General features: G+C 39.5%; 1 protein-coding gene and 1 non-coding gene across 2 annotated transcripts in view; both read right to left on the reverse strand.

Annotated features, from left to right (window-relative positions):
- The window catches only part of UGGT2 (UDP-glucose glycoprotein glucosyltransferase 2), a 128,457-nt gene that overhangs the window by 48,430 nt on the left and 61,108 nt on the right, over positions 1-18,919 (reverse strand). Inside the window, exons 16-24 of the mRNA XM_049778517.1 lie at positions 17,895-18,026; positions 15,675-15,839; positions 15,119-15,242; positions 14,923-15,021; positions 12,472-12,566; positions 7,967-8,173; positions 3,213-3,344; positions 2,695-2,819; positions 514-609 (exon numbers count right to left, since the gene is read on the reverse strand). Coding sequence (XP_049634474.1) covers positions 514-609; positions 2,695-2,819; positions 3,213-3,344; positions 7,967-8,173; positions 12,472-12,566; positions 14,923-15,021; positions 15,119-15,242; positions 15,675-15,839; positions 17,895-18,026 — 1,175 coding nt within the window. The remainder of the gene's footprint in view (positions 1-513; positions 610-2,694; positions 2,820-3,212; positions 3,345-7,966; positions 8,174-12,471; positions 12,567-14,922; positions 15,022-15,118; positions 15,243-15,674; positions 15,840-17,894; positions 18,027-18,919) is intronic.
- On the reverse strand, positions 12,712-12,815 carry LOC126017089 (U6 spliceosomal RNA). Its single transcript, XR_007498762.1, has one exon. It is a non-coding gene; the product is annotated as a U6 spliceosomal RNA (small nuclear RNA).

The following is an 18,919-nucleotide window of genomic DNA, read 5'->3' on the forward strand; positions in this document are numbered from 1 at the left end:
TTAACCAAAAAAGTCTTTTGCAACTGAGTCTTTTGTACTTTCCTTAGATTGAGAAGTAGAAATAGCATTAGTTATAAGAATCCACTCAAGATACACTTCCAAGGGAGATTTGGAATATTAGTGATGGGAATGTTGCACTGGTGAAGGGGGTTGTTCATTACATGACTGAAACCCAACTATAATCATATTTGTAATCAAGGCATTTAAATAAAGATATTCATAACAAAGATACTTCCAAAATGTCAAGTGATTTTGAGCATCAACCATAAGAATCAACAAACCACACGGGGGGCAGGGGAATAACATATCTGAAACTCAGTATCCTATATTTTTTATCACCCTAATTAAAATGCATAAGTGACTGAAATGTTATAATCTTGCCCAACAGATGTATTCTCAAATGAAGAATTTGCAATTGAACTTGAATCTTGGCTGCATTCGACAAAGGGAATGCAAATGAAAACTGCTACCAAGGACAGCATTTCTGGGGAGAGATAAGGGTACTAGCATTACCTGTGATCCTCTTTTCGAAAGCTGACATCATACCGAGATGCACGTGGAGGTAAAGATGAAATAAGGGCATCAGTTTTCATAACCAGGTCACTCATGCTAGACGAACAAGAGAAATAACTGGTAAATATGGGGGGGGGGGGGAGGGGAAAGGCTATGTACTTCTATCACAAGGATGTCTCCAGAAAGAGCAATTTAATTTATAAAATCTTTACTACAATAATGTAATATATAATCTTAATTATACATTATTTCAAACTTCTCAGCAAGTAGATTTTGTTGAGTTAATGAAAGTGTTTAAATTTTTATTTGAATTTTGATCTTGCTTCAGTGTCTTATTTAAAGACTATGTTCTCTTTTTTTTGGTGAGGGAGGGGCACATCTGGCAATGCTCAGGGCTTTTTCCTGTCTCTATGCTCAGGGATCACTCCTGGCGGGCTTGGGAACTATATGGAATTTCTGGGATGAAACCTGGTTAGCTACATGCAAGGCAAGTGCCCAACCCATTGTACAATTACTCCAGTTATTTTAGAAACCAGCAAAGCTCTGGTCTAACCCAGGGCTCTGTCCTCCAGGATCATTCCTGCTAGAGCTGGGGAAACCACATGAGGTGTTAGGGTATTGAGCCCAGGTCAACCTTGTACAAGGCAACTCTGTATCCATTTACTAAGTATCTAGCCCCTCACATCAAACCCCTAGAGTGATGTTTTCAATATTGCCTGTGAGAATACAGTTTAACAAAATCTGGTAAAGTTAAAGATGTGCAGAGTCTGTAAGCCAGTTACACTCTAAGTCTTCTTGAGAGAACTCACACAGCAATGCCATCAAAGTAGTCTTTAGAATGACTTGTAAGAACAGAGGCTGGAGCGGTGGCGCAGGTGGTAGGGCATTTGCCTTGCACATGGTTGACCCAGGACAGACCTGAGTTCAATCCCCAGCATCCCATATAGTTCCCCAAGCCAGGAGCGATTTCTGAGCGCATAGTCAGGAGTAACCTCTGAGCATCACCGGGTGTACACCCCCGAAAAAAAGAATGACTTTTAAGAACAGGACACCAAAGCCAAAATAACGGTACCTCAATATGGGTCTATAAATAAACTGCAGTATAGTCATATATGAATATGGAATACTGAAAAAAGAATTAAAATAACTAAACTAGCTCTTTATACCTGAACAGCAACCAAGTCCCTATGGAAGAAGAGAGCAAAGGACCCTACAGTTCAACAGGACATCTCCCTAAAAGTCAAGGCAGGCAAAATAGGCAATGCTGGCCATGAATATTTATGTCTGAAGTGCAAGTCAGAAACACAAATATAGGGTATTTTATAATATATAGCACATAACCCTAAGATTATGTGGCACATAAATATAGCACATAATCTTACGAAAAATGATCCCCTCTTGGGAAGGGAAGATATTGGGATGAGTGATTGCTGACAAAAATGACAGCTAGAGCCAAGACTGAAACAAAACAAAACAAAGGTGAGGCATATTTATCTATTGATATCACAGAGCCAACAACATCAAAAGCAGGGAACCAAAATGATAATAACTAAATTTGAAAAAGTGCCTGTCAGGGCCAGAGCAATAGCACAGCAGTAGGGCATTTGCCTTGTACACTGCCAATCTCAGACAGATCTGGATTCAATCTCTGGCTTCCCATAAGGTCCCGACCCTGCCAGGAGTGATTTCTGAGCACAGAGCCAGGAGTAACCACTGAGCTCAGTCAGCCAGGTGTGACCAAAACCCAAAACAAAAAGAAACATAAAAATGTACCTGTCATGGAAACGGGCTTGGGGTGTGGACTGGAAGCTAAAGACACTGGTGGATGGAAGCTGATGCTGAGAGTAGGACTGGTACTGAAATGTTTTAAGCCAGAATCTCTATTGTGAACAACTTTGTAAATTATGACACTTTAGTAAAAAAAAATTAATAAAGTAAGAAAATCAATTCCAGAAGAAGTTAAAAACAAAACATTATCTGGCAACTTATTCATAAATAAAAACAAAATGGATAGTGGTGAATATATGGATGGCTTCTGATTTCTTTACATTCTTCATCTATCTGCCAGTATACCATCATTTCCAAATACATTTAAAACATCATCTAACCTTAGAAAGAAAACATAAAAAGTAAAATACCAAATCCAGAAATAAGATGCAATTTAGGATTCTAAAAACTTACTTCTTCGGACTTAAGTTCATATTTTCAACAAAGCCTTTAATTTTCTCTACCAAATTGGTAAATGCCATCTTTTCCAACAGGAGAAAATCTTCCATATAGAAAATTTCATCCAAAGGTCCTAGAAACTTAAAATACATGTAGCAATATTAGTATCTATCTTCTGGAAGATACCAGAGTGGAACAAACATTTTTTTTTTTTATTAAACAGGCATTTCTTTCTTTTTTCTTCTTCTTTTTTTTTTTTTTTTTGTTTTTTTGGGCCACACCCATTTGATGCTCAGGGGTTACTCCTGGCTAAGCGCTCAGAAATTGTCCCTGGCTTGGGGGGGACCATATGGGACGCCGGGGGATGGAACCGCGGTCGCGATCTTTCCTTGGCTAGCACTTGCAAGGCAGACACCTTACCTCTAGCACCACCTCGCCAGCCCCAGGCATTTATTTCTTTAGCAAAAATTAGAGGTAAAAAAGGTCAGACAAAGATTTTAACAAGAAAATTGAGCAACTGCTTCTGTACTTACTCTCCCATTGCTGACAACACCCATTTTCCCAGGATCCAATTTTAGTACATCTTGACAAAACAACCGGTGAGTTTGGAAAATATTTATTCCAATAGTATTGTATTTTTTCTCAAAAGCATCCATATCCATTCCCTAATGTATACATTAAAAGAGATGAGACAATAAGAAAATAGTAAATATGTTCTTAACAAAGCTGACTTTAATAATACGATAAAATTTAAAATGACAATAAATATGATTTTAAAACTGCTAATTTCTTTTTTCGAGAATAATATCTTTATTTAAGCACCTTGATTACAAAAAGGATTGCAGTTGGGTTTCAGTCACAGAAAGAACATCCCCCACTTCACCAGTGCAACATTCCCACCACCAATGCCCTCATCTCCCTCTTCCCCCACCCCCTGTCTGTATTCGAGACAGGCATTCTACTTCTCTCACTTATTAACATTGTCATGATAGTTGTCAGTGTAGTTATTTCTCTAACTTCACTCACCTTTCTTTGTGGTGAGCTTCATATTGTGAGCTGGTCCTTTCAGACCTCATCTCCATTGTCTCTGGGTATTATTACTATATTGCTTTTTATTTTTCTTAAATCCCACAGATGAGTGAGACTATTCTGTGCCTATCTCTCCCTCTGACTTATTTCACTCAGCATAATAGGACTGTTATTTTCTTTTAAAAATCACGTAAGTTAGAAAAGGAATCTTCAGGTGCTAAATCAGTTATAGCATATGCGAATCTTACTAAAAGCAAATATACTTTGCTATTCATTCTTTTTTGTTTGTTCTTCTGTTATTGTTGTTAGTTTGGTTTCTTATTCTTTTTTTTTTGGTTTTGGGCCACACCCTGCAGGACTCAGGCTCTGTACTCAGAAATCGCTCCAAGCAGGCTTGAGGGACCATATGGGATACTGAGGATTGAACCTGGGTCCATCCTGGGTTGGCCATGTGCAAGGCAAATGCTCTACCACTGTGCTATCACTCCTGCTATTCATTCTTTGAACATTTCCAATGAATGTAGAGGTGATTAAACTGATAGAAAACAGCTATTTAAATAAAATTTAACAGTAAATAAATTAAATTATTACTCAAGTATAAGCCCCCAATTAAATTCTGGACCTTCATTTATGAATACACTCAAAAATAAATAAACAAATAAGTCACTTGCCTTGCACAGAAGTCTATCTGGGTTTAACCCCTGGACATTCTGTATGGTTCTCTGAGTGCAGGCAGAGTAATTCCTGAGTGCAGAGCTAGGAGTGAGCCCTGAGTACCACAGATTATCACCCATACATCAAAATATAAAAATGAAACAAATTAAAAATAAAACCAACAGTGTTAGAAACAGAAATACACTGTTATTATTCAATTCTAAAGTCAATTCCAGAAAAAATAATTTCCAAACTCTTGGTCAGAAACAATCAGAGAAACTAAAATACAAACATGTGGTTCCCACTTTCCTACTCTGGCACTTCTTCGCACCAGGCTTACACACATCTGTGACCTTGGGGCCACTTAGAAGACAGAGTCCACTTTGGCAGGCCGATCACTGGTCCTTCCATTCTGATTGCTAACAACTTTCTGCATCGTGAGATAAGAACACAAGTGCTGCCCTGTGCTGTCCCCTAGGGTCGTCAAACACTAGCAATGTGACTAGGATGACCAAGAATTTGATAGGGACCAGGGCCTTAGTACAGCAGGGAGGGCATTTGTCTTGTACCCAGCTTACCCAGGTTCAATCCCCAGCATCCTATAAGGTCCCCCAAGCACTGCAGGAGTGATTTCTGAGAGCAGAGCCAAGAGTACTTCCTGAGCACTGCTTACCCCAAAACTAAAAATAAAATGAGAAATAGGGGCTGGAGTGATGGCACAACAGTAGGGTGTTTGCTTTGCATGTGGCTGACCCAGGACAGACCATGGTTGGTTCAAACCCGCAGTGACCCATATGGTCCCCCAAGCGAGGAATGAGTTCTTAGCGCATATCAGGAGTAACTCCTAAGCATCACCAGGTATGCCCCCCCCAAAATAAATAAAATGAGAAATAAATATACTTCATCTAGCTACCATCAGAGAAATCAGCCCACAAACCTCTCTAGGCACAGTACTCACCTTTCTTCTGGTTAAAAACAGATAGAATTCCAGATCAATACTTAAGACTTTCTTTCTTTCTTTCTTTCTTTTGGTTTTTGGGCCACACCCAACGGTGCTCAGGGGTTACTCCTGGCTGTCTGCTCAGAAATAGCTCCTGGCAGGTACGGGGGACCATATGGGACACTGGGATTCGAACCAACCACCTTTGGTCCTGGATTGGCTGATTGCAAGGCAAACACCACTGTGCTATCTCTCCGGGCCCAATACTTAAGACTTTCACTTGGAGCCTAGTACCCACCCCTTTATAGCAATTTTCCCTTTTTTGAGGCACTGTTTTCCTTAGCATAGAGAAAAGTTACAAATTTCCAATTTAGAAATCCTTTGACCCCAAGTCATGCTTGAACTACATGGTATTTCTCTGCCTCTCTCTTATACATTGTTAGTATTTTTTTTTGGGGGGGGGCACACCTGGCAGTACTCAGGGATTACTCCTGGCTCTGCACTCAGAAATTACTCCTGAGAGGCTCAGGAGACCATACGGGATACTGGGCATCGAACCTGGGTTGGCTGTGTGCAAATGCTCTACCCGTTGATCTATCCTTCTTTAAAGGACCCATCTCGACTTGGTTTTATTTCTTTTATTTTGGCAGCATACCCGGTGATGCTCAGGGGTTTCTCCTGGCTCTGCACTCAGAAATTGCTCCTGGGTTCGGGGACCATATGGGTGCTGGGGGATCAAATCGCAGTCCATCCTGGGTCAGCCATGTGCAAGGCAAACGCCCTACCGCTGCGTCATCTCTTTGGCTCCATTGGTTTTATTTCTTGAAGTCCCATTCTCCCTTAAGTATACTTTACATTACCATGTCCCTGAAATTATTCTTATCAAAGTCACCAATGATCCCTTTGGCAAATCCAGCTATCAATTATGAAGTCTTGTTCCTGGCAGTCTCTCAAAAATCCTGGCTTCAATGGCCTCCCTTGATACCAAAGTCTCCTAACTATCTTCCTCATTCCCCGGCCATTCCATCTGTCTCCTGGAGAAAGTCAGAATTTTCATGTGCTTTCCAACTTCTCAGAAAACCCCAGGGCTCCATTTTCAGTCCCCGTGTGATCTAATTCCTTTATCATTTGCAAGATATTTCATCTAGCTTTCTTGCTTTAATATACAAAGAATGTGACTGACTGAGGAATGACAAGCAGTCCTTCACTAATAAATTTCTGGGCTCATTCCCTCAAGGGTGAACTCATCAGCTCTACCTGAGGCATCTCCAGTTGGACCCAGATAAATCTAACACTTGAAACTTTATGTGCCCAACCCTTACCCCCTCGACTTCCCCATCTCACAACTAATTCCAGTTGTTTAAACCCAAATGTTAACTGGTGAGCCTCCCTTGCCATGTGGAATTAGCTCATCATGTTGAGTACATGATTAACCACCTCACCATTGTCAACACACTATCTAGCTTAAGAAACCATTATTTCTTCTATTTTTTATTTTGTTTGGTTTTGGAGACCACACCAGCTGTGCTCAGGAGTCACTCCTGGCAGGGCTCAGGGGAAAATCACATGGGGTGCCCGAGATCAAACCTGGCTTTGGCAGCCTGCAAGGCAAGCACCCTACTCACTGCACTCTCTCTCTCTGACTCCCCTATTATATCTTGCCTAGATTATCACAATGGTATTGTTCATCTTACTTATTCTACTTTGTCTACTATAAGATCTTCATATGTATCTAGGGTCATTTTGTTTCTGGTTTTTGGGCCACACCCGGTGACATTCAGGGGTTATTCCTGGCTATGCACTCAGAACTCACCCCTGGCTTGGGGGATCATATGGGACACCTGGAGATTGAACCTCGGTCGTTCCTAAGTTAACACATGTAAGGCAAACGCCCTCCTGCCTGTGCCACCACTCCAGCCTTTCTAGGGTCATTTTTTAAAAACATATATTATTTCTTCAAGTTCTTTTTATAGCATTCCATTATAACTTTTCAAAAATTCAAGTGTTTGAAATATATGGGGCTCTGGGTACTTTCCTCAACACTATTTCACTCACAATACCTCGCATCACTTCTACCTGATTGGCCCATCTATCTCTGTGTTCAACTATCGACTTCCTGTGTTTGTGAACATTCTCGGACATTCCTGGGTTCATTTCTCATTTCCTTTTGTTTCAATACAACTTACATTGCTCTTGCCACAAATATAAGCTCCACAGATAGTGTTGTCTGTCTTGTTTAAAATTATCCTGACTGGAAAGTACTCAGAATTTTTTTTAAAGATAAATCAAAGAACCTTTACTCCAGAGAATCATCTTCTGTCTGCTTAGAATTTCTCCTTTACTAAAAAAAAGCCTCAGCGAAGTATCTGAGGATTATTTCCATTATCCTTTAACTCTCCAATATTCATTTTTGAATATACCTTCAGCAAAATGCCATCAACATTATGAATTCTGGAGAAGTCACTGGAACTTCAATTTGTTAAATGCCTCTATACAAACTCACATCATTGAGCATTTATCTTTTACTAAAGTGTAAAGAATGTGTATTATCCCCCCATTGGTTATACTTATTGCTATTATTTCATAACACAGTTATCTCCAAGTTCACCACCTGGCTTATAATAAATAGGAAGTAAATATGTTGCCAAACAAACAGGTACTAACCTCAGTCAAGAATGTTTTAATTTTTTCTCCAGAGTAAATTGCTGTAGCAGTTTCTTCCATTACCAGTTTGCTGAGAAAGCCACTCAAAAATTTGTTTTTCTGTGTAAGAAAAGCTGACAAAATTCCTCTGGAAATAGCTGTGTTCTCTTCATTTATTTTGGATGTAGGATTATAAATAACTCCCAGCCGACAATGAACGCTTAATTTCTGTGATACGCATTTACAGATGAAAAAAAAAACAGGTCACTATTTTACAAACCTTGTAAAAATAAACTATTTTAACTTTGAATCAATAATTTGGTTCACTTTATCACCTTGCACCTTTCATTGCCAAAGTCTGTGCTATGGAGAGTGGCATTGAACAATCACTTTAGCAATTCCAGTGTTTTCACTTCTTTGCACAATGATTCTTTTGTAACACAGTATTTTAACCACTTTGTGTTTTATGAAAGAAAATATACACCAAATAATATACAAAGATGGGGCTGGAGCGACAGTATAGCATGTACAAGTCTTGACTTGCACAGCTGACCCACATTCAGTCCCCAGCATCATGTTTGATCCTCTGATCCAATATGGACTAAATCTTGACCACCGGGAGAAAAACAAAAACAAAAACAAAACTACCAAAGAGCTAGATGAATGAAACCACAACATTATTGCCCAAGTCAAGAAAAATCAAGCATTGGCAGTAATCTGTAGCTATTGCTTGGATCCTACCAATCACTACATTTTCATACCATTCCACAGATAACCACCAGCCTGTCATGTATGGTAGTAACATTATTTTTTTTGAAAGGGAGAGTCACACGTTCTGATGCTCAGGGGTTACTCCTGGCTCTTCACTCAGGGATCATTCCTGATAGGGCTTGGAGGACCATAGTTGGTGTTGGGGATAAAATCCAGGTGAGTGCTCTCCCTACCTATAAGATAATATCCAGGGGCGGGCTGGGGCCATGGCGCAAGCAATAGGGCATTTGCCTTGCATGTGCTAACCTAGGACGGACTGTGGTTTGATTCCCCAGAGTCCCATATGGTCCCCCAAGCCAGGAATGATTTCTGAATGCATAGTCAGGAGGAACCCCTGGCATGGGTGCCCCCCCCCCAAAAAAAAAAGATAATACCCAGCTATCAACTCCAAACAAAGGTGTTCTCTTAACTTTCATTTTCCCTAACCTCTTCCTTGGAGAAGTGAAAGCCCATTGGATAGTTGCTTTTGTATCTGACTTGACCTTCCCACACCTGGGATTGGGAGTTGATTTGAATAAAGAAAGGAGTGCAGGCTTTGGACTCCAAAGAGAGCACCTAACAGATAGGCAGCACATGGCAGAGAAAAGCCATGAAGTAAAAATAGGTTAACAAAAATGAATATTTTTAAATAATATTTTTATTTAAGCATCATGATTACAAACATGTTTGTAGTTGGGTTTCAATTCTAGAAAAAAAACACCCCCCTTCACTAGTGCAGCATTCCCACCACCAATGCCTCCCATCTCCTCCAACTCCCTTCTCCTTCACTTCCTGCCTGTATTCAAGACAGGCATTCTACTTCTCTCACTCATTACCAATGCTATAATAATATTTAGTGAAGATATTTCTCTAACTGCACTCACCACTCTTTGTGGTAAGCTTCATATCATGAGCCCGTGCTTCCAGCCCTCATCTCTATTGTCTTTGGGTATTATTACAATAATGTCTTTTCTATTTCTTAAATACCACCAATGAATATTTTAATTGGCTTGGTATAATTTCTCCCCAGCTACCCTGCTTCATTCACTCATTCACCTAAGGGGTCAGAAGCACGATGCCTGGGGTGGTCTCATTCAACACGTGGATTTATATTTTTCTTTTACTTACATTTATATTTTATTTATATGTTTATTTTATTTATATTCTTATTGTACTATTGCTTCAGCTTCAACATTTGTGCTGTTCTTGACTATTTACTACTTAACCTTGCATAGGTAAGCATATCTACTTTGAATTTCATGTAAGCGTATCCAAAGGGTGTCCAAAGTATTCTTTTCCTTTCTGATTTCACACAATAGCTGAGAGGTTTTTCACACGGCATCACTCTACTGTTGCTGTAGTGTATGGAATTCCATGACAGGAATATGGCCATTTATTATACTGGTTTCTTCCCCCCCCCCCCCCCAGTTTGCTGCTCTAAGAAATAGGCTATGTGCATCTTCAAACTTTAGAAATTCACTCTCTCCAGTCACATACAACAGCATTAAACTGTAATTAATAACCCAGAATCTCAAAATGATTTTGTATCATCAGACATTTTAATCACTTTGGTGACTATGCAGAGATATGTCTTTGGGATTTAATTTACCTTTTCTTGTGGCTAATAATATTGAACATCCTTTAATATATTCATGGGTCTTTTATTTCTTTTCCTGATTTGTCTGTTCCATCTTATGCCAGTATATTATTAGAAAGAATTATCTTTATTAGAAATAACTATCACTTTGCTTACTGACTTATAGTTATTCCTAAGACTTATACAAAGCTTTTTTTGTTTTGTTTTGTTTTGTTTTTGCCACACCCGGCAGTGCTTAGGGGTTACTTCTGGCTTTATGCTCAGAAATGGCTCCTGGAAAGGCTTGGGGGACCATATGGGATACTGGGAATTGAACCCAGGTCCATCCTGAGTCAGTGACGTGCAAGGCAAACACCCTGCCACTGTGCTATCACTCCGGCCCCTATAAAGCTTTTTCATCCTGTAGCATGAAGTGTGATGAAAGCAAGCATCGGCCATTCTGTCACTCGCCTTTGCATTCTCTCAATGGTTTGATCAAACAAAAAACATCCCTTATTTTAGTGCAGTTGAACTGATGGGAATTTTGAATTTTAGGTTCTTTTTAAGAACTCCTGCCCTACCCTGAAGTTAGCGAGATAATCTGGGCTATCTTCAAGGAACTTTATTCTGTTTTGTGTTTGATGCTTAGGTCTGGAGTTGATCTTTGGGATAGTTCTTGGGATAGACCCTTCTATGTCTGGCAAACTTAAACTTGAATCTGGAGCCCAACTGTACTGGGTCTGTTTCCGGAAGATCTTTTTCTTTGAAGATCCCACCTCCCTCAGAAGCTGCACTAACAGTCCAGAGGCCACATCCACCCCCCCCACTCCCATTCCCAATCCCCTACTGAGATCTGTACTTGGCTCCGAAACCTCATCTTGGCCATGTTCACCCATGGATGGGTATCTTGGAATTTCTTTTCTTTTTCATTACTCTAGAGGATTTACCCTTTAGGCATACAGGGCCTTCTAGTCTGCCCAAGAGGAATTTCTCTCTTTATTTTTGTTTTTCTTTTCTTTCCCCATTTCTTTTCCTCTCTTCTCTCTCTTCTCCTTCCCTTCCCTCTTTTCCACTCCTTCCCCCTTCTCTTTTCTTTTCTCTTCTTTTCTTTCTTTTCCTTTTGCATTTCCTTTTCCTTTCCCTTTCCTCTTTCATTTTCCCTTTCCCCTTTTCTTCTTCCCTTCCCTTCCCGTTCCCCTTCCTTTCCCTTCCCCTTCCTTCCCCTTCCCTTCCCCTTCCTTCCCCTTCCCTTCCCCTTCCTTTTCCTTCCCTTCCCCTTCCTTTCCCTTCCCCTTCCCTTCCCTTCCCTTCCCTTCCCCTTCTTCCCTTCCCTTCCCTTCCCCTTCCCTTTCCCTTCCCTTCCCTCCCCTCCCCTCTCCTCCCCTCCCCTCTCCTCCCCTCCCCTCCCTTCCCCTCTCCTCTTCCTTCCTTTCCCTTCCCTTTCCTTCCCTTTCCTCTCCTTTCCTTTCCTTTTCTTTCCTTTCCTTTCCTCTCCCCTTCTCTCCCCTCCCCACCCCACCCCTCCCCTCCCCTTCTTTCCTTTTCCCTTTCCTTCCCTTCCCTTCCCCTCCCCTACCTGCTCCTACCCTCCCCTCCCCTCCCCTCCTCTCCTCTCCTCACCCCTCCCCTCTCCTCCCCTTCCCTCCCCTCCTTTCCCTTTCTTTCCTTTTCTTTCCTTTCCTCTCCTCTCTTCTCTCTTCTCCTCCCCTCCCCTCTCCTCCCCTTCCCTCCTCCCTTCTCCTCCCTTCCCTCCCCTCCCCTCCCCTCTCCTCCCCTTCCCTCCTCCCTTCTCCTCCCTTCTCTCCCCTCCCCTCCCTTCCCCTCCCCTTCCCTTCCTTTCCTTTATCCTTTCCTTTCCTTTTTCCTCTCCTCTCCTCTCCTCTCCTCTCCTCTCCTCTCCTCTCCTCTCCTCTCCTCTCATTTCCTTTCCTTTCCTTTCCCCTCCCCTTTTCTCCTTTCCATTTTGTCCTGCACAAAGTGACCTGTTTTACACGGAGTCTGGATCTTGGTCACCTTTTTAACTTCCTTAGCACAATATTCTATCAAGTAAAAAGGGAAAATTTATGTGTGTTTGATGCATGGTAGTCTCTGTATCATTTCCTAAAAATTGTAACAAATTGCCATTCCAAGGGAAAATATCCTCTCAAGACTCCAACATCAAACAAAATGAAACAAAACCAAAAAATATCTAGTAACTCACCATGTACCTTAATGCATTATCAAGCAGTTTTCTTCCTAATGGTTTGTCAAAGTCAGCAATGATCCAGAAAGTAACTGCAGAGATTCCATTGTCACCTGAAAATATCAAATAGTTGAGTCAATGAGACTAATAGCAGGAGACATTTTTTTCTTTTCTTTTCTTTCTTTCTTTTTTTTTTTTTATTTTGGAGCCACCCCTAGTGCTCAAGGTTTACACGGGGCTCTGTTCTCAGGATTTATATAAAATATGGAATGCTTCATGAATTTGTGTGTCATTCTTCCACAAGGGCCATGCTAATCTCTGTATCGTTCCAATTTTAGTATATGTGCTGCCGAAGCAAGCACGCAGGAGACATTTTTAATGAATGAAACAAAATATTTTAAGCTTTTCTGAAATTAAAGTAAGAAATGCTAAGAGGGAGCTGGAGAGATAGTATGGAGGTAGAGTGTTTGCTTGCACGCAGAAGAATGGTGGTTCGAATCCTGGCATCCCATATGGTCCCCTGAGCTTGCCAGGAGTGATTTCTGAGCATAGACCCAGGAGTCAACCCTGAGTGCTGCCAGGTGTGACCCCAAAACTTAAACAAAAGAAAAAGAAATGCTAGGGGGTCAGAGAGAGAGGTAGAGCAGGTAGGGCACTTGCCTTGCATGCAGCTGAGCCAGGTACAACCCCCAACATCCTATCTGATCCCCTGAGGCCACTAAAAGTAATGCTTGAGTAGAGGTAGTCGTGATCTTTGAACACCACTGGGTATGGCCCCAAAACAATGTCAACAAACAAAAAAACACAAAAAAAATACAAAAATTATTCACCAAGTAACAGATGTATTAAAACTGCTCAAAGAGTTAGTGAATGATTATGTAAGACTTTTATAAGTTCCAACACCAAAAAGAAAGACTAGTTTTTGAGGGACTCATCTGTGGGATCACGTTTACCATCAGAGACAATTGTTTTGTTGTTGTTTTTGTTTTTGAGACAAATGCAGTGGTGCTCAGAAGTTACTCCTGACACCTGCAATCAGGAATCACTCCTTGTAGTGTTCTGGGGGACAATCGGGAGTGCTGGGCATTGTAACTTGCGTTGGACACATGTAAAGACCAACACCCTACCCACCATAATATCACTTTGACCCTTGAAGAAACAATTGTATTATCCAGTCAATTATATTATTCCATATTGGGATCAAAAGTGTCTTCTTGCTATATTTGTTAAAAAATTATATATATACTAGATAAAACTATGAGTAGATATAGATGTATTTTTATTATCTTACAATTCATTTATTTTTATTTTTTGCATTGCTGGGGATCAAACCCAGGGCCTCCCACATGCAAGGCAAGTGTCTTAAGCTCATCATTCTTTCACTTCATGCTATCTGTTACCTAACAACTTGGCTTGATTCAATTCATCTCAAGATATCAACATTAATTTGGTCATTAACTTCAGAAAGTTTTGTGAATCAGGAATCCAAAGGAAGAAACCATTTTAAATTCTGACATCACAAGGAAGTGGTTTAATTCACCCCAGTCCCTTGAAATATCTGCCTGGCCCTCATTACGACTTAGGAAAAATGTTTTCTATTTTTTGACCATGTGTGACCTACTCCAAACAATGAGTTGAATCTCACAAATAAATGGAACTGAAATGACCTTCCTAGGTCTAAACAATGCACAGCTAAACAAGTCTGATGGCCCCTCCTTCTGTGGACCCTTCTGACTACATAATTCTTTATTTCCAAAATAAAATTTCAAATACATTTAGAAAACATTATTTACAAAGATGTCTCTTTCTGCTCTTCCTTCTCTGGTTGGGAAGTCACACCTAAATTGAACATCCGAATGCTTTTTTCTTCAGAGTGAGAACTCTTTTTCCTCTGACCCATGGAATGATACTTTTCATTCATACATTCTATTAGTTTACACTACTATTTTAAACAGGTGAACAAAGGAATATTATGCATTAAAAAATCTGAAGTAGCCTTCATCTTTAACTATACTAAAAAGGAGGGTCAAGTACCTACTTTGATTATAAGCATATCATTAAATAAATCACCTTTTCTAAGTATATAGTCATATCTATAAGTATACTGAGGTGTCAAATGGTACTGTTCAATTTAATATCTTAATCATGTTACAGCAAATGATAGCCATCAGAGAATTAATTTAGCATTGAATATATTACAAATAGTCTTTAATGCAAGATGAATTCCTCTGTATATATGATCAGCCAGGACAGTAGCATTATTTTCTCAGCCCAATCCTTATATCCTAATTAAAGACAAATCCTCCAGCTAAACCTGGTTTTTCCTAGGTATACTCAAATATCATCATGTAAAAATATATCATGCATGCATATTATTAAAATTATAAAGATTTGAACTTTTAAATATCAAAAATACTTTAGATTTAAAATTTAGGGACAAATTCAGAAAAAATAAAATCTTCACATTACCTTCTTGGGTCAAATAATACATGTTCTGTGCAATGACAGCACTCTTATCTTGTGAATCCAAGAAGAAGAAAGTGGAATGATCTTCAATATCAGCAGTCACTAAAATTTTTCATAGAAAACGTTAAGTATCACACTAACAAACCACTCACAACTCAACAGGCTATTGGTAGAAAAGTATATGAAAGGATTCGTTTACCTGATGTTGATATTAAATTAAGGTAATTCTGGTTGTTGTGTAAAATCAGAGGATTAATACGGGGTATGACATTATTCTTTGCCATAAGGAAATCAATTGTGTTTGTTCCATCATTTAATGAGCCCTAAAGAAAAAAGCTGTTAGGAAGGCAATAGAAATAGTGGTGAAGGGTTGTTGATACTCTGGAATAGTGTGTGTGACCTTGGAACATTGTCCACATGAAACTACCATTAACAGTATATTGAAGACAAGGTAATTAATAAAAAATCAGGGGCCAGGGAGATAGCACAGTGGTAGGGCATTTGCTTTGTATGTGGTCGACCAGGGAGGGACCCTTTTTGATTCCTGACATCCCATATGGTCCCCCAGCCTGCCAGGGGCAATTTCTGAGAGCAGAGCCAGAAGTAACCCCTGAGCACCACTGGGTGTGGCCCAAAAACCAATCAATAAATTAAAAAGTTAAAAAAAAATCAGAGTAGGGGGAAATTTTAAAAATTTAATAAAGAGCCATCTATAAGTATCATTTACTGTATATTTTCTCATGAGTCATACATACCGTGATGACTTCCCGTTGTAAATATATCAATGTATTAATCATTCTGTGAGCCACAGCCATTTCTAAATGCTTGATATTCAACTCTTCAGCACTGAATAATTCACCATTATAAAGGGCTTGAGGCAAATGGCCCAGACCGGTCATCTTATAATAGCTTGCTCCTCCCTTTTCAATTAAAAAATACAGATAAATGAGTGAAGAGGAATGTGAATGTTTGAGAAAAAAAGGACACAAGTAAAACTTGCCCCAGCTTTATATGCCACAGGGAATATGTAAATTCTGCTTATTTAAACTATTTTTTCTGTATTCTATTTTCCCAAGATTACATAAAGAAAATATAATTTGTTCTATAGGACAAATAGCTTTTTTTTAGAGAGGGTTTAACCGTACACAGTTGAGGATCTGGGAGTCATTTGTTCAACTCTGAAGTTCTTGCACACACAAAAGTAGTCAAGAGACACAGTAGGTGACAAAAAAAAAGTACACCAAGTGTGTCTTTTCTAACTGTATTTAGAAAAGCAGGCTGGGCTATTGGGGGGCAGAGGGGTGAATACATTCACTAGGCTGCAGAATGATGACCTTTGACATAAAACATTTTTTTCTTTAATTAAACAAAAAATGTTGGTCATCTGTACCATTGAAACTGTAAGTCACTTGAGAGATAGAAAAAGACCCTCAGGTGGAACATAGTTCATGTTTATGGATTATAAGTATCAATAGCATCAAAAAGACCATCTGACCTAAAGTCCTCATTTATATTCAGATGACACTCTTCAAAGATTTATAATGGTCAACCAGAAAGGTTATATGAAAACATAAAATACCTCTGATAGGGCAAAGCAGTCTCATGAGCATTGAGTGGAAATAAAAATGACTAGACCTAAATACTCAATTCAAAGTCAACGAAAATGGAATCAAAAGACCCAAACTACCACAAGCTATACACAAAAGGGACCTGTTACACTAGCAGTCCAGGGGCTAAGGGTGGAGATATGGGATGTATGCTGGGAATAGTGGTGGAGGGAGGTCAACATTGGTGGTAGGAAATGCCCTACCTACTGTCATTATGTACCTTAAATATAACTATGAAAGATTTGTAATTCAGATTGGGCTCAATAAAAATTTAAAAAATGAAAAAGCATGCCCCTGATAGCCAAAGCCATACTGACAAATAAGAAATTGAGAGCCATCAGGGACAGAACCTGGATTGGCCATGTGCAAGGCAGGTACTCTCTAGGCTCTTCTATCTTGGCAGCCCCCAATACTGAGTTTGTAACCACTTGACCATACCATGTCTGAAATTATTACTTAAATGTGCATGAGGTTTATGAGTTTATATAAATGACAGAAAAACTCGATCCTAAGGATATCTCTATGATAAAGAGAGAGAAAGCTACACTAAAGACAAGTGGAGAATCCAGAATCCAGGAATAGCATGGATGATTGGCTCATCTCAGAAAAGAGTTCATGACAAAATAATGAGGGAGTTACTCATTTAAAATAAACCACTATGGCAATAATGACAAGAAAAGACTGGGATAGTATGTAGAAACAGTGTATAAATACAATAAATTAAAAAACAAAGGCTCACAACCCAAGTCGCTGAGTTAGAGGCAAAGAAAGAATGAGGTCCTTTCTGAATTAGCTGGCAGAACCAAGAGCAACTGGGACTGGATAGTTTAGAAAGGTCTGAAGAAAAAGAATTATTTCAGGGCATCTCTGAGACTCTAGCTCAGAAGACCTGGGCTTATCACCCTGCTGCTTTGCAGAATAAAATATAAACAAAAAATTATAAGAAAGGTAATAGGCTTGGTTTTAGATATTTGTGATTTAAGAGGTGTATGCACCATTCTACCGGAAGGCTGAATATCTATATGAGTTGGGACCTCGAGGGCAAAGTTGATGCCAGAAGCACAGCATGAACCTACTCTATGGTTTCCTATTGGGTGACCTCTCCATCCAAAATAGCAGCTTAAGGGGCCAGAGTGGTAGCACAGTGGTAGGGTGTTTGACTTGCACGAAGGTGGTCTGAAATAAAGGGAGTTAAGGGAGTTTCACTGTTCTGACAACTGTGTCATTCCTAAATCAGACATTCCATTCTTTCTGAGGCTAAAACCCCAGATCCTGAGTCAATGATATGAAAATCATGAGATTCATAATATTCTAAGAGTTTCTTGGGTCATGCTTTTTTTTTTTTTTTGAAATTCCCATTTAGCTCACCTTTCTTTCATTATCATACACCGAATGGATTCCCAAAATATCCCCGACATCTGCTTTAGGAAACTGGTCTCGAAGAACTTTCTTCACATTCTCTACAGTGAGCAAATTCTGATCATTCACTTTTTTGTACATCTGTGAAAATAAAGATCTAGTAATTAAATCCGTTTCAGAATAGTTTGTTTTCTGTCCCTTAGCTTGCAAGTGAAAAGAATGTGTCATTTCTGAGCTCTATGTTCTAGGCATGATAAATACATACACAGATGAGTAAATGCACCTCATTTGCAGGTAAGTAATTTTAATTGGAACTCATCTTATAAAAATGGTTTTGTGGATATTCCTTAGCTTTTAAAAATACAGTTAAAGGGCTGGAATAATAACACAGTGGTAGGACATTTGCTTTGCATGTGGGTGACCCAGGACAGGCCCAGTTCCATCCCTGGCATCCCTTATGGTCTCCTGAGCCTGCCAGGAGTGACTTCTGAGTGCAAAGCCAGGAATAACCCCTGAGCACTGCTAGCTGTGGCCCGAAAACCAGAAAAAAAAAGAAAAAAAAAAGAAATATTACAAATCTGTATTTTGTAAAACCTGCAATTTGTTTTATCTAAAGAGGCAGTTTGGGTTATAACAAAATAATACATTTTTTCTATGTTTTATTTTTGGGGGAAGAGGACACAAAAAAGAGTGTGACTTGTGGCTGTTATTTCTGGTATAGTACTAGGGAACCAGACAGGGCCAAGAATTGAACCCTGGGGTGTCCAACATGCAAAGCGTGTGCTCTAATTCATAAAACCCATCTGTCTGGCCTAGGTTACCTTTCTTTTAAGAAACATTTATTTAGTATTATTTAGTATATTTAGCATTTATTTAGTATTTATTTTAAAAATCTTTTTTGAAAATTTTATTTTGTGCACTGTGGCTGATAAATTGTTATTAGTTGGGTTTCAGACATGAACTATTACAGTACCACACCCTCCATCCAGGCACTCGTCTCCTTCTACCACTGTCCCAGTGTCCACACCCCTTTG

The sequence above is a fragment of the Suncus etruscus genome, chromosome 8 (assembly GCF_024139225.1).
Source record: "Suncus etruscus isolate mSunEtr1 chromosome 8, mSunEtr1.pri.cur, whole genome shotgun sequence".
NCBI lineage: Eukaryota > Metazoa > Chordata > Mammalia > Eulipotyphla > Soricidae > Suncus > Suncus etruscus.